The sequence below is a fragment of the Canis lupus genome, chromosome 33 (assembly GCF_003254725.2).
Source record: "Canis lupus dingo isolate Sandy chromosome 33, ASM325472v2, whole genome shotgun sequence".
Classification (NCBI taxonomy): domain Eukaryota; kingdom Metazoa; phylum Chordata; class Mammalia; order Carnivora; family Canidae; genus Canis; species Canis lupus.
In genome coordinates, this window is record NC_064275.1 from 30,136,222 (window position 1) to 30,149,587 (window position 13,366).

At 45.5% G+C, this 13,366-nt stretch overlaps 3 protein-coding genes across 21 annotated transcripts in view; 2 read left to right on the top strand and 1 right to left on the bottom strand.

Moving 5' to 3' along the window:
- Positions 1-4,512, top strand: part of SENP5 (SUMO specific peptidase 5) — a 59,195-nt gene extending 54,683 nt beyond the window's left edge. For 6 of the 11 annotated variants that reach the window (XM_049105573.1, XM_049105575.1, XM_049105579.1 and 3 more), the window contains 2 exons: positions 597-684; positions 2,512-4,512. In XM_049105573.1, the coding sequence (XP_048961530.1) occupies positions 597-684; positions 2,512-2,579 (156 nt within the window). In that variant the 3' untranslated portion in view covers positions 2,580-4,512. Of the gene's footprint in view, positions 1-596 lie in introns of all 11 variants that reach the window. The other 5 variants (XM_049105574.1, XM_049105577.1, XM_025473676.3 and 2 more) reach the window with 1 other exon arrangement.
- NCBP2 (nuclear cap binding protein subunit 2) overlaps positions 1-12,082 on the bottom strand; it is a 32,449-nt gene extending 20,367 nt beyond the window's left edge. For 3 of the 9 annotated variants that reach the window (XR_003146571.3, XM_035709908.2, XM_025473880.3), the window contains exons 1-4: positions 11,912-12,072; positions 8,709-8,890; positions 6,094-6,232; positions 5,343-5,417 (exon numbers count right to left, since the gene is read on the bottom strand). Coding sequence is in view for 6 of the 9 variants with exons in the window: in XM_035709908.2 (XP_035565801.1) it covers positions 5,346-5,417; positions 6,094-6,232; positions 8,709-8,890; positions 11,912-11,989 (471 nt within the window). In the remaining 3 variants the exon portion in view is untranslated. Of the gene's footprint in view, positions 1-4,343; positions 4,402-5,170; positions 5,418-6,093; positions 6,233-8,708; positions 8,891-11,911 lie in introns of those variants that run through there. The other 6 variants (XR_004811565.2, XM_035709907.2, XR_003146566.3 and 3 more) reach the window with 4 other exon arrangements.
- A 90-nt stretch (positions 12,083-12,172) lies between these two features.
- NCBP2AS2 (NCBP2 antisense 2 (head to head)) lies at positions 12,173-12,775 on the top strand. Its single transcript, XM_035710023.2, has one exon. It carries the CDS (start codon positions 12,227-12,229, stop codon positions 12,524-12,526), a length of 300 nt encoding a protein of 99 aa, XP_035565916.2. The 5' UTR covers positions 12,173-12,226; the 3' UTR covers positions 12,527-12,775.
- The last annotated feature ends 591 nt before the right edge of the window (positions 12,776-13,366 follow it).

Genomic DNA, 13,366 nt, shown 5'->3' on the forward strand with positions numbered 1-13,366 from the left:
CTGACCTGAATCTCTGTGTACTGAAGACCTTTGGTACTGCAGAACTAACTATATTTTCTTAAAGTGGCAGGTGGTCTTTAACTACAGAGTAAAAACTAATTACATTTTAAATAAGGGCCACATTCAAAAACTGCTCTTGCTGTGCGTTCTCTTAATGGTCCAAAAAAAGGGCTAATGTGAAAAATTTTATTAGACATTATATTTATGAAGGAAATTGTATATAACCCACGAGCTTAGAGATTTGCAGATCATGAAAGATGGGCTCATTCCTCTGACTCAGGAATGCCTGGGGTTTGCAAACAGAGGTTCTCCCCTAAAGACCTTAGGTCTAGCTGCCGTTACAGCTTTAGAATTGGAGCCTCTTCATCAGTTTCTGCTTCTCAGTATTGTGTTGGGAAAGAGGGGAGACCCCAAGCCGTATACTTACCTGGAAAGGGGACTATGATTTGGAGGTAAATGTTTTAAAGCAACGTGTCTTACAACCGAACTTTAAAACTTTACCTTAGAGCCTGGTCTATTAGGTTTGCATCTGGGAAAATACAGTGGGCTGCTTCATAGCTCCACATGCCACTTAAGCGTTTCTGGGACTTTTACAGTACTGCAAGTGCCTCGCCTTAGAGCAGCCTTTCCAGTTTTCCCAAGAGGACATGCCCCGAGTGCGGAAGAGGATTTACAAGGAGCTGTGTGAGTGCCGGCTCATGGACTGAAACTCAGCAGGGACTCTGGGAGGTCTGACCAAGTTGAAGCAGATGGTTTGTTACTTGAATCTCCAAACACTTATTTGAATTTTTACAGATATTTCAGATCAGTGGTGTTGGGCCACTATTGTTACCTCAAATTTGTTTTTTTGCCCTATTCATTTCTCTAGCTACCGTGTACTATTTTTTAATGTTCAGTTTGGTTTCATTTTTAATTTTATGGATTCTGTGTTTCCCCCCATATTTAATATTTATTATCCAAACGCATGCATATAGACAGAGCATGCAGTGCAGAGTATTAAAAAACAAAAACAAAAAAACAAAAAAAAAGCCTAGTAGATTTGGTGCGGCTTTTGAAACTTAGTTAGACATGAACTGAATACAGGTTTAAAATTTAATCCCAGAACCTAAAAGTGCAGAATGTTTTCAATACAATATAACTCTGAGAATGATAGTTGTTCCCTGGGGCATAAAGGGTAGCTAGGAGTGGTGGTTTTGACAAAGCCAGTCCTGTTTTACCTGCTGCACCTTTCACTGACTTCCCTCTCCAAGTGAGTCTTGCAGAATGAGTTGCATTCCTTTTGAGGGGTGAGAAGATAGTGGTCAAAACTTGACTACTGTGTTCCATTTATAGAGGGCACACTTATAAGCGCAGTGCCTACTTTGAGAGGAGTTAAGGTGTGAGAAAAAGACAACTTTGGGGCTAGTTATATGAACACATGAGAAACTTTGATCATCTTACAAAAGGCTTTTGCTGGAACACTGAATTCTCTGGATTTTTTGGCTTTGGCCCATTAAAAACATTAATATCCATCAAGCTAGTGGTCGAACATCTGAGAATTCAGCCTTCCTAAGAATAATTTACAGGTTGTCACTACCGTCGTGTGGCCTCCCCTTGGAAGAAATTAAGATTTGCCAAACACCTATTTTCCCCCCAAGGGTGTTTAAAATATAAATTTTCAAACCTGAAGACTGACCAGGTCTTTTGCAGATGGGTGGGGGAGGAGAGAAGAGGAAGAGTAACAAGACTTGACAGCATAGGAGCACACAGCAGATGTTATTCGAGGTTTTTTGCTCTTACCTCTAGTGATCTCGGCAGCATGTGGGGCTCCTCATTTGGCCTCTCCTGCCCAGCCCTCAGACTCCAGTGCTGGAGTCCTTTTTTCACTTCTATCAACCTCATCTTCTGGGGTAAAGCAGAAGTGACCCTGTCCTGATGCTTTTAGCTGCATTAGGACTGAAGTAATGGACCTTGCATCTTTATTCTAGCCTTTTGTGATATTTGAAAAGAAAGGAAATGAGGAAGGATGCATATTAAATTACCCAATTATCTTTTCTGAACCGAGGTAGAAAAAAGTACAAAGGTGTATGTAAGAATCTCACGACGCTTACACAGAATACCCAGTAAATGACAACATACTTAGACGTATGCCTGGTTAGGTGTGGGGTATTGAAAATAAAAAGCTAAACGTGCAGTTTAATTTGGCCATAAGGTAAGGTTGCCAGTGGTTGAGGGTAGAGTCAGAACATGTTTACACGCAGGGTTCCCATCCCCAGACATTCCAAGCACCCATACCAGTGTTTACATGTAGAAAGCCCCAGCACTCTCCAGAGTCTTCTGGACTTACTGTAAAGCCAGGTCAGTATTTCCTACTGTGCTTCAAGTCACTAAAAGGCCTGAGATCAGAGGCACTGTATGCTGCTACAGTTAGGGTTGTGTCAGCATTATGAGCAAAGATGACAGTTTAAGTGGGGAGATATTCTTGAGGTTTTCCGACATGATTACGCAAATGAATTTTTTTTTTTTTTTCAGATCTACATGTAAGACATTTGCCTAACTTTTGTGGGGAGGCAAGTAGTTACACCAAGTGGCTAGTATAACTAGACTGTGGATTCACAATGTCTTAATTTTAGAGGTCCATCTCCCTTCCTCACTGACAGAACCAGGCATGGAGGAAAGACCAGAACTGTGTTCTGAATTTTCATGCCCAAAACTTGACTTGCCGTTTCCGCCAGTCTGAGAAATAGAAATGGTCGCCCTCTCAGTGCTGAGTCAAGCAGGGGTGCACAGAGGTAACTAAACTGTCCAGCTTCCCTTTTCACTTCTGGTTTGATAGGGCACCTTGAGGTGCGTTGTCTAGTATGCTTTTCCCTACATGTCAAATATTTGAAGACATCTGGTTCAAATGTTTCTTCTGTTCATGAAACTTGGTTTTAGCACACAGTCGCTTTCCCCCCTACTCTTGTGATTAGGTGTAAACTTCTATTTAGCCCAAGTCCTACATCAGAAGGGCCTTTATCCTAATGTTTGCAACATCTGCTTCCTTGTAGCAAAGACATTTTTGAAATGTAGTCTGGGCTGCTGGTGGAAGAGGGTGGGCATTGTTTTGTCACTAGCTTGGCACTGAATTGTTTGGGTGCCCACAAGATGGGCAGGCTTTTGGGGTTAAGTGCAGGCCTTGTACAAACTAAAAGCTGCTTATGATGTGCCTTCAAGCTGTGCCCAGTCCTGTCCATCAACAAACTTCTTTCCAGTGATTTGTCCTTATGTTACATATATAGCAATGTGGATTTAATTCAACTTTTAGTTGAGGTCCCTTAAGGGAAAAAGCAGCAGTTACTGCCCCAAATCCCCAAGTCACTTTTTGGTTTTGCATTGTATTTTCTACTTACGGAATATGCGTGAGACCAGTCATCTTGGATTCATAGTTGGAACAAAACTACAGCCCTAACTGGGACACAGCAGCACTAGTCTAGGAGCTGCCCTTTTTCTCTGCAGTCTTGGTTCACTGCTTCCCTGGGTCAGAAGGGCTGACTGGGAGAGCTCTGGGCGAATCAGAACCTTCAGGCGTGGTAATATACTGACTACCATACTGACTACCTGCTCTGCTTAATTATGTTTAAGAAACCGAACTAATCAGCAGTTGTAAAGCACCTGCTTTTATTATATACGAGGCTCTGCCTTAAGACCTAGGGAATACACCATCAGAGAAATGCTAATTGTATTCGAGTGTTACAATGGCAGGCCTAGATAAGCTGTTCACTTAAATGGTACCTTTTGGTCAGAAAAAGAATTTATTTAAAGATTGTGATCATGTAAAATTACTCAAACCTTCTAGCAAAAATATTTTTTTGAAAAATAAACTAAATGCCTTTATAAACTTGTGTGTTCTCTTGAATAACATGTACTGTTTGGTTGAGTAGTTTCTCAGATGGATGCTAAGCAGCCTACTCTTAAATAACACTACCCAACAGCATTTTCTGCAATGATGGCTCAATTTTCTGAGCACTGCTAGTAGCTACCACATTCATATCAAAATCTGTACCTTATTACTAATAAATAATTAAGAGTAAGAGTTCTAATGTCTCTTATAGGTTGAGATAATGAGGAGAGACAATAATTTGGTCTGACAATTCAAACAGGAACCACTGTCTGTAGTTTTAAGGCCTGCAGAAATTGGAGTTCTATTTTACTACAAAATTATAAAATAAATTAATTCAAACTAGTGTAAAAGAATTTTTATGTCACAATGATTGTCCTCATTAAACATCTGCAAATGGTTCTTTCCTAAGCACTTAAAACTAGTTATAGCTCTTAATAATCCAAATAATCAGCTTGAACTTAATGAGGGAACCTATACTTACTGTAACGTGAAAGATGTTCACACTGAGATTCTAGTGGAAGTTAGGAGATAATCTGTTGCTAGATGAAAAAAAATCTCACTTATGTAAGAGAAAATTACATTAGACTAAATTAGTTTAGTATTAGAAAAATCACCTTTTGCTTACAAATGCATAATAAATTTGGTAGACCCCTTCTCTGTAAAGACAAGTAGCTCACTATCCAGGCTCCAAAACTCAGCACAAATAGGGAAAAAACAAGACAGAGTTCAGATGAGAATTGGCTAAGACACCTTTCCTGCGGGAAGCAATTCTGATTGTTCTCGTTAAGTATTCTGATCTTCAAGCTCTTTTTAAACCTAGTCCATTCCTAAGATCACTCCGACAATGAATTTTTAGGTACAACACATCTTTTGAAAATGTATAGAGTAAATCCAAGTCCTAATACATAAAACACATAAGCTGGTGGTACCTCCTGGCACAGTCTAAGGCTTAATTACTTTTGCACCAACAATTTAGGAAGTTCCCTTGACTCATAAGTTTGCCATCAGAGATTAGAACTCAACACAGAAAACAAATAGTTGTCAAACATCTAATTTAGAGCAAAGCTATACAACATAGCAAAACCTCACTTATATTTTATCTCCTGCAAACACAAATTTTAAGGTCCCAATTAAGACCATGAACCAACTATCAATTTTAAAAATTTCCTATCTTCCTAAAAGAAGCATAGGGTTTTGGGCCAATAGATCGAATCTGTTGCCATGATGCACAAATTCTGACCTGGTAACATAAAATCATTCTAGTAATCTGACCTACAGCCAAGATTCTAAGACTACAGAATAAAGGCATTCTTTTGAATTCTGTCCTTTAATAGTTTTCAAAGGAAAACCATGAAAAGGCTTCCAGCTCAATAGAGACCTTGATCAAAGCATGGCAGAAATGGGCAGGCTCGCAGACCTTGGGTAATGCATGGCAAATTCAACAGGCCAAAGAAGTGAGTTTTCATGATGGGGCTCTCACCACTCACTGGTTTTGGGCCAGTTTTCCATAGCCGCCTCTCCCAGCGTCATAGTCCTGCCGATACTCATCTCGTACCTTAATTGAAAAGAACATAAGTTACATTATAGAGATGACTGGTGTAATGGACATGCCTCCCACAAACACACCAGCAGGCAAACTGTTTAGCCTTTTCAGATGTCATAATGAAAACATGCAAGCAGGACATAACATTTTTTTGAGCAATGGACATAAAGCTCAACTACTTTACAGAATTATCTAAGACGACCTAATGCTTTTGCTTACTTAATAATAAAACTACATGGGGTTTGAACTCGTGACCCCTGAGGTCAAGAGTCACATGGTCTACCACCTGAGGCAGCCAGGTGCCCCTACTAGTGGGGTTTTTTGTTTGTTTTTACCATACATCATGCTCATACCAGCATTCAAAAGTAGCATATTCCAAAAAATAAGTACTTAAGTTGGGCTATTTTAAAATAGAAACTTAAAACTTATTTCAATTTCAGTGCATTTTCCTTTAGTTTTAGACACTTGCAGGTGCAAAGCCTCTAGCAGAAGTCCAATAATGGTTGCTTATGAAAATGTACAGAATCTATAATTTACCAATCCTAATGGGTAGTTTTCAGATTCACCTCAAGCCAGGGTTACAGGCACAAAATTATTTTCTAAAAGAGCAAACACACATTGACAAAGTCGTAGTCACTAGGACTGAAACACCAGGCAAAGACTGAGCCAAGAGAACCTTCCTGCATACCTGGCCCCCAGATCGCCCACGGCCATACTGCCTGCCCTCCTTAAAGCCTGCGTCCCAGTCTGTGCGAATGATCCGGTCATCCAGACGAGTTCCATTTATGTACCTCATGGCATTTTCTGCATCTGCTCTCGAGTAGTATCTTAAGTGTAGGTATTAAGGAACACTATATAGCATTTCTCCAAACATTGTTGGAAATACAGGAAGCAACATCTCAATGAAGCTGCAATAAGAAAGAGTACAAAAAAGAACCCAACCAGATGGATTTCAAGGACAGTAACTCGGGTTTGCACAAGCCTGTTTGAGGTTGGTCTGGAGGCACTGACGGAGTCAACTATGATTTATCCATGGCTGCTGACTGTGATTTTCCTCAGCAATCTTGTAAAATATAAATATGTTTAGAGCACAAACTGCAAACTTCTTATCCAAGGAAACAAAAGCATCCAAATTTGAACTGTATATTCAATAACCTTAATAAAAAAAGAAAGTTACAGTGCATATGGAATTGCCATTGCAGTTCATTAAAAGGAAAGAGTATCATGTCACTCAGGTTAATTGTTCTCAAACCCATTTAACTAGATCCGCTCCATCTTTCTTTGGGGTGATATTAAGAAAAAAAAAACTCCATAAGCAATTGTGATCATTAGCTGGGTTCAGGGAAATGCGGATCTAGATTTTTTCCCCTATGTCTTCAATTACACAGGTAGGGAAGCACTTGCTGAAATTCCAGTGCCCCAACACCTACACAATACGTAGCACGCAATAGGCATTTAATAATTTTTTGCTGGATGAATGACACGATAAAAAGGCAAAGAAAAAAACACTAGCAATGGCAGCCTTTCTTTTGGCAACCATTTGCTATTATGATTGTGGATCTCTGACACACAAGACAAATGCAAAAGCAAGCATTCCAGTTCTCAGAGACTATTACCTAAAAGGCAGATTTCCTTTGCTTTTTGTATTCTCACCGTTCTCTCTGTACCCTGTGAAAGTTTATCTTATTGCCACCTGAGGCAAAGGTAAAATCTGGGCACTCTTGTTCCCTGTGTCTGAAGGGAAAATGGAAGAAGCTTGCAGAGCCCAGAAATCACACATCAAAATCCAAAGTCTGGAATAGGTTCGAAAGTAGGGCTTCCAGTTCAAGCTGACAGAGCAAACACATTTCTGGTTTCCTTTTCCAGACCCCAGTAAAATGACAGAATAGGTACAAATACCCAAAGAATAAAAGAGGCCATCAGCAAACTAGAGATTCAAGAAACGCCATGTCAGAGTGTCAACCGTTTTATAACACAAAGTCAGTTTGAAATATTCTTCAAGGTGCTTAAAGAAGAAGAAAACAAGTGCATGAGATGAGGCTTTTAATTCAAAATTGATGACGAAGGTGTGAGACAGCAAATAGGATTTGTTTGTTTTTGTTTAAAGACCTTATTTATTTATTCATGAGAAACACAGAGAGAGGCAGAGACACAGGCAGAGGGAGAAGCAGGCTGCATGCAGGGAGTCTGATGTGAGACTCGATCCTGGGACCCCGGGGTCACACCCTGAGCCGAAGGCAGACAGCCGCTGAGCCACCAGGCGTCCCAGCAAATAGGGTTAAATTAAAGGTCTGTATGTGGGAAGACAACCTGCTAGCAAAAATGCACTTAGACCCAAGCAAATAAAAATAAATGACAGAGTTTTGAGAAGTCTAGAGGAACCCCATATAGCAGTGTCTTCAATGTTAATAAGTCAAAATAGAATCTCTTTTCATTCTGGCATCTGGGAAAACCACATATCCCAAAGGCAAGGCAGCAACTTGAGAGATCTGCCCAGGGCCCTCAAGTTAGTTTTCTTTTCCCTAACTACGATAGGAAATCCAGACATTAAAGGAAAATTTACAGCACAAATACAACCTTCTCCCCCCCAAATATCCAGGTAATTTGGGCACCCCCCCCAATTTTTAAACATGTCAGATGAGGTCTGGGAAATCTCTCAAAATATAAAACAATATGGCCAAAAAAAATATCAGGAGAAAAAAGCCCCAAACAAAAAATCCAGGTCTAATATTTACAGAATTTCCAGGGAGAGAATAGTTTGGTTTTGACCTTATATAAAATCAAGCTGTAAAAAAAAAAAAAAAAAATCAAGCTGTATACATCTACGTAATGAAATACCATACAGCCATTTAAAAAAATAGGTAGACCTACACATGCTAACATAAAACAATCTCCAAGATGGGGAAAAAACCGTGCATGTACTATGCCACCACGCATCCATAGGATCACTTCTGGAAAGATACCGAGACTGGTAACTATCTAGGTTTAGAAAGGTACAGAGATTTTGTTTTCACTAAACCCTTTTGTACTTCTATAAATATCATGAACATACATTTTCAAAACACCGTTTCTTAAAGAATCAATAATAAACCAAGCATGGAGTTCAGAACAGAATATAAATATTAGCTTTCACAACACAAGAGTGTAGACACATGGGGCAGAAGGTAAGAGACAGATGAAGGAAGGAGAGGGAGAGGATAGGGACACTGATTAGATGGCCTCACTCATTTTTTTAAACAGGTGACTAGCCACTTCTGGCCCCACCCTCATACAATGGCTAAGCCAGACACACAGGAAGGATACTCCACAAAGCAGAACCCACATGCTGTTTTCTTCATCTTATCCAAGCCCATAATAATTTTCTTTATGTCACCACTTTTGCTGAAGAGTTCATAGATTTGTTCCTCAGTTGTGTAAAAGGAAAGATTTCCAACATACAATGTACAGCTCTTCTTCAGTAATTTTTCCTGTTCTTCATTGTCACCCTGGAATGTCAAATAGAGAAAAAATTAAGCAACACAATCTAAGAAGAATCCTGCTTAAATAGTATTCCCAAGGATGACTAAAAGTATAATTAATTCTGATTTGGGAATCAGCTTCTCTCATCATCCCAATCTACCGCAAATCCTTTACCAAAAAGAAAAAGGTAGTCACATTCTATGAAGCACTTCTGCATGTCCAGATGCATGTCCAGACTGCTTTCAGGAGAAAGCCACTGCTTAAGAGTCATGTTGCGTGTAGGTCCCCTCCCGTGCCATACTGCCATGCAAAAGGGCATGCCTTTTCTCTGCACACTCGGTATCCTCAGCACCAGAACCTCCTCTTGTGCTCGAGTTTAACTTCTGAACCTTGAACCAATATACTAAGAAAGGACTTTTTTTAAAGTGAAAAATAAATGTATTTTCAGAGATACAGTATCCCTTATAATATTTTCATAGAGGATGTTCACAATAACTGCTTAGATGGTTTAGATGCTCATATATTTTTGTGAATTTAGGAGAAAATGTAGTGATCACTAAAAACTAGAGCTTACATTGACAGGCTTCCTAATTTGGAAGACAAGATGAAGCTACAGACAGGAATACAACTGACAATCCCCCGGGGCTCATCATGGGCTAGGTATGGTATTTTACACACATGCACAGAAACCAGTTGGTAATCCTCAGACCTTCACTTCTAGCCTCCACATTGGGAGGACAGATGCTAACTAAATAGAAGGCCTACCCACTGACATGCTCTCAGGTTAAGGCTCTAACATCAACCATACAGTATATTCCAGTTTGGAAAGTAGCTGAATAGATCCACGCAGGCCCCTAGAGCACTTTCCCAAGAGGCCTCGCTTCTTCATTTACTGCTCTGTATATAATCTTCATTCTTAGAACAAGACTTTGCATTACTTGTCTCTGAAAGCTTTGTTGCACACGGCTCAGATTAACGGATCTCATTCAGCGGCAGAATGGAGGGATAGAGAAAACCATCTAAACTCACATCAAAAGGAAAATGATGAAATAAATTATAGTATGTCAATAAATACAAAACTATGCAGCACCAAGAAAAGTGTACATTCACGTGCTAAGGAACATCTCTGAGATAGCGTAGTAAAAAAGGTACAGAACAACGTGAAAGGTATGCTCCAAGTTATTTTTTTAAAGTATGTATACACGGGCGCCTGGGTGGCTCAGATGGTTAAGCGTCTGCCTCTGACTCAGGTTGTGATCTCAGGGTTCTGGGATACGGCCCCATGTCAGGCTCCCTGCTCAGTGGGGAGCCTGCTTCTCAATATCTTTAAAAGTATGAGTATAAAAGATCTCATACACAAGAAATAGATAGGTCTTCCTCTAAGGAGAATCAAGGAGCCACATTCCATGTATGAAATTGCATTTGGAGATCCCTGGGGGGCTCAGCGGTTTAGCTCCTGTCTTCCGCCCAGGGCATGATCCTGGAGTCCTGGGATCACGTCCCATATCGGGCTCCCTGCAGGAAAGCCTGCTTCTCCCTCTGCCTGTGTGTCTCTCATGAATAAATAGATAAAATCTTAAAAAAAAAAAAAAAAAAAAACAGTGAATGAGGTGGGTCCTAATTTACTGACCTTATTTTACACCTAGGACAATTAAGCAGCTTGTTCAAGGTCATACAGCTACTCAGTTGTTGCAGCTGGAAGCCCAACTCGGTCTCACCCCACCCCTCCACCCCCAAGCCAGCCTTATGCTCAATCCCGTAGTTCCTTAACAGGTCCACGGGCAAGAGTCACTCTACATTAAAAACAAGTTTTCACGACTTTGCAATGAGACAACGCATAAAGTAGATTCACCTTATTTCTCTCACTGCTGCTAATGATTTACTAGAGTTACCAGGAGGCCTCTTCTCTTTCCTTCCACTTTTCCCACACATGTGAGTAATCCAGACAGACAGCCCATCGCTGAAGACAACTGTGGCCCAGGTGCCTGGGGGCGTCTCCCGGGAACTCGGCGTCCCTCTGGGGGGTGGTTTACTCCCATCTAAATACCGCTACGGGCCTTGGACTGCGCAGGTGAATAACAGAAAGCTGAAACCCTTCGGTTTCACTCTGCTAAGATGCCTGAAACTCAACATGGTCGTGATGTGTAACTTCCTAAAGTGGTGACAACTGCAAAAAGTGATCCAAGTGAAACCCCCGCTGGGCATACGTACGCGTTTGGAAAACGGCGGCCTTGGGGGACGGGGCGCCCTCAGGTCACAATCCGGGGTCTCTTGGGGCCCCTGCTCAGCGGGGAGCCTGCTTCTCGCTCTCCCTCTGCCCTCCCCCTCTTGTGCTCTGTTTCCCAAATAAACAAAATCTTCACAAAAAAGCTACCTTAAGGGATCCCTGGGTGGCGCAGCGGTTTGGCGCCTGCCTTTGGCCCAGGGCGCGATCCTGGGGACCCGAGATCGAATCCCACATCGGGCTCCCGGTGCATGGAGCCTGCTTCTCCCTCTGCCTGTGTCTCTGCCTCGCTCTCTCTGTGACTATCATAAATAAGTTAAAAAAAAAAAGCTACCTTAATAAACTACGTATATATATTTTTAAAGATTTATTTACTTATTCCTGAGAGACAGAGAGGCAGAGCCCCAGGCAGAGGGAGAAGCAGGCTCCCTGCGGGGGGGCCCGACGTGGGACTGGATCCGTGACCCCGGGGTCACGCCCCGGGCTGCAGGCGGCGCTAACCGCGGGGCCCCTAGTCGGCCCCATAAATTGTAGGCCTCAGTGCGGCGTCCCCACGTCCTTTCGCCCGCCCCGCCGGCCGCGAACGCCCCTCACAGCCACCGTCCGCGCGCGCCTCCTTTCCCAGCGCAAGCATCTCCCAGGCGTCCTCGCCGCCGCCCACACGCCGCAGGCGCAGGCCGTCCGCGGGGCCCCAGCAGCCAGGCCTGGCCGCCGTCCGTCGGGCCGCCCCCCCAAGCCCGACGCCCCGTCAGCCGCGGCCCCGCCTCGCGTCTCCTGAGGCCGGAGAACGAGACCAGAGAAGCCGACGCTCGGCCTCCCTCACCCGGAAGTGCTGGTCCCGGTACTGGCTCAGCTCCACGTAGGAGTCGCTGCGCAGCGCCTTCAGAAGGCCGCCGGACATCGTGCGGAGGGCCGCCCGCAGACGCCGCCGCTCCCGGAACGCCGAGGCCGCCGGGGCCGTGGCGGAAGCGGAAGCGCGCGGAGGCCGGAAGCGGAAGCGGCGGGAGCGCGGAGGGCGGGCGGCCCGCGCGGCCCAATCCCGGAGCAGCAGCGCCGTCACGCGGGGGGCGCGGTCCGGCGGCGTGCGTCGCCGGCCGGAAGCGAGAGCGGCGCGCTGCGGGGTCCGGGCCGCCCCGCCATGGTCCTGCGGCGGCTGCTGGCCGCCCTGCTGCACAGCCCGCGGCTGGTGGAGCGCCTGTCGGAGTCGAGGCCCATCCGGCGCGCGGCGCAGCTCACGGCCTTCGCGCTCCTGCGGGCCCAGCTGCGCGGCCAGGACGCGGCCCGGCGCCTCCGAGCCCTGGCGGCCGGGCCCGCGGGCTCCCTCGGCCGCCGCGCCGCCCGCTTCCGAGACGCCTTCACCCAGGAGCTGCGCCGCGACCTGCGGGAGCGCCCGGGGTCGCCGCCGCGGAGCCGCAGGGGCCCGGGCGCCCCGCCCTGAGCCGCCCCCGGGGCTCGCGCGAAGGACGCCGCGCACCTGCCCGGCCGCGGCACGTGCGCCCTCCGCGGACAGCGCTGCGCCTGCGCCCCGGCCCCGGCCCAGGCCCAGGCCTAGGCTCCGACCCCGCCAGGACCGCCCGCGAGGCCTCCGCCCCCCGCCTGCGTGCACCGTCGAGGGCACCGTCGAGGGCACCGTCGAGGGCACCGTCGAGGACACCGTGGAGCCCGCGGACCCGGACGCCCGCCTTCGCTCGGCTCGTGCATCCGGGACCCGGGATCGAGCCCCGCGTCGGGGCCCTGCGTGCAGCCCGCTTCCCCCTGGCCTGCGTCGCTGCCCCTCTCTGTGTCTCATGAGCAGATCAATACAATCTTAAAAAATGAAAGAAAATGACAGCCCGGGTGGCTCAGCGGTTCAGCGTCCCCTGCAGCCCAGCGCGTGACCTTGGAGACCCAGGATCAAGCCCCACGTCGGGCCCCCTGCATGGAGCCTGCTCCTCCCTCTGCCTGTGTCTCTCATGCATAAATAAATAAAGCCTTCAAAACAAAACAAAACAAAACAAAAAAACCTTCCTAACGTTCATTCTTATGCTCTGATGCCGCATCAGCCTGCAAGGCCGGAAGCCCCACCGTTTCTAATGACCAAAGGCCGGGTTTGGCATCCTGCCCCCTCCCTGCTCTGGCAAAGGCCAGACGCTCCTCCCAGACCAGAGGCAACTCTGGATTCTCCTTGGGGGCAGCCAGTGAGGAGCCAGAGGCCCCTGGCCCATCCCGGCCTTCCTGCCGCCCTGGTCTCCATCCCACCCGCTGGTCTCGGGGGCTCAGAGCTGCAGAGTGTCAGCAG

Bases quoted from the DNA above. Each gene is read 5' to 3' on its own strand.
- NCBP2AS2 (XM_035710023.2), top strand. From the start codon at position 12,227: ATGGTCCTGCGGCGGCTGCTGGCCGCCCTGCTGCACAGCCCGCGGCTG.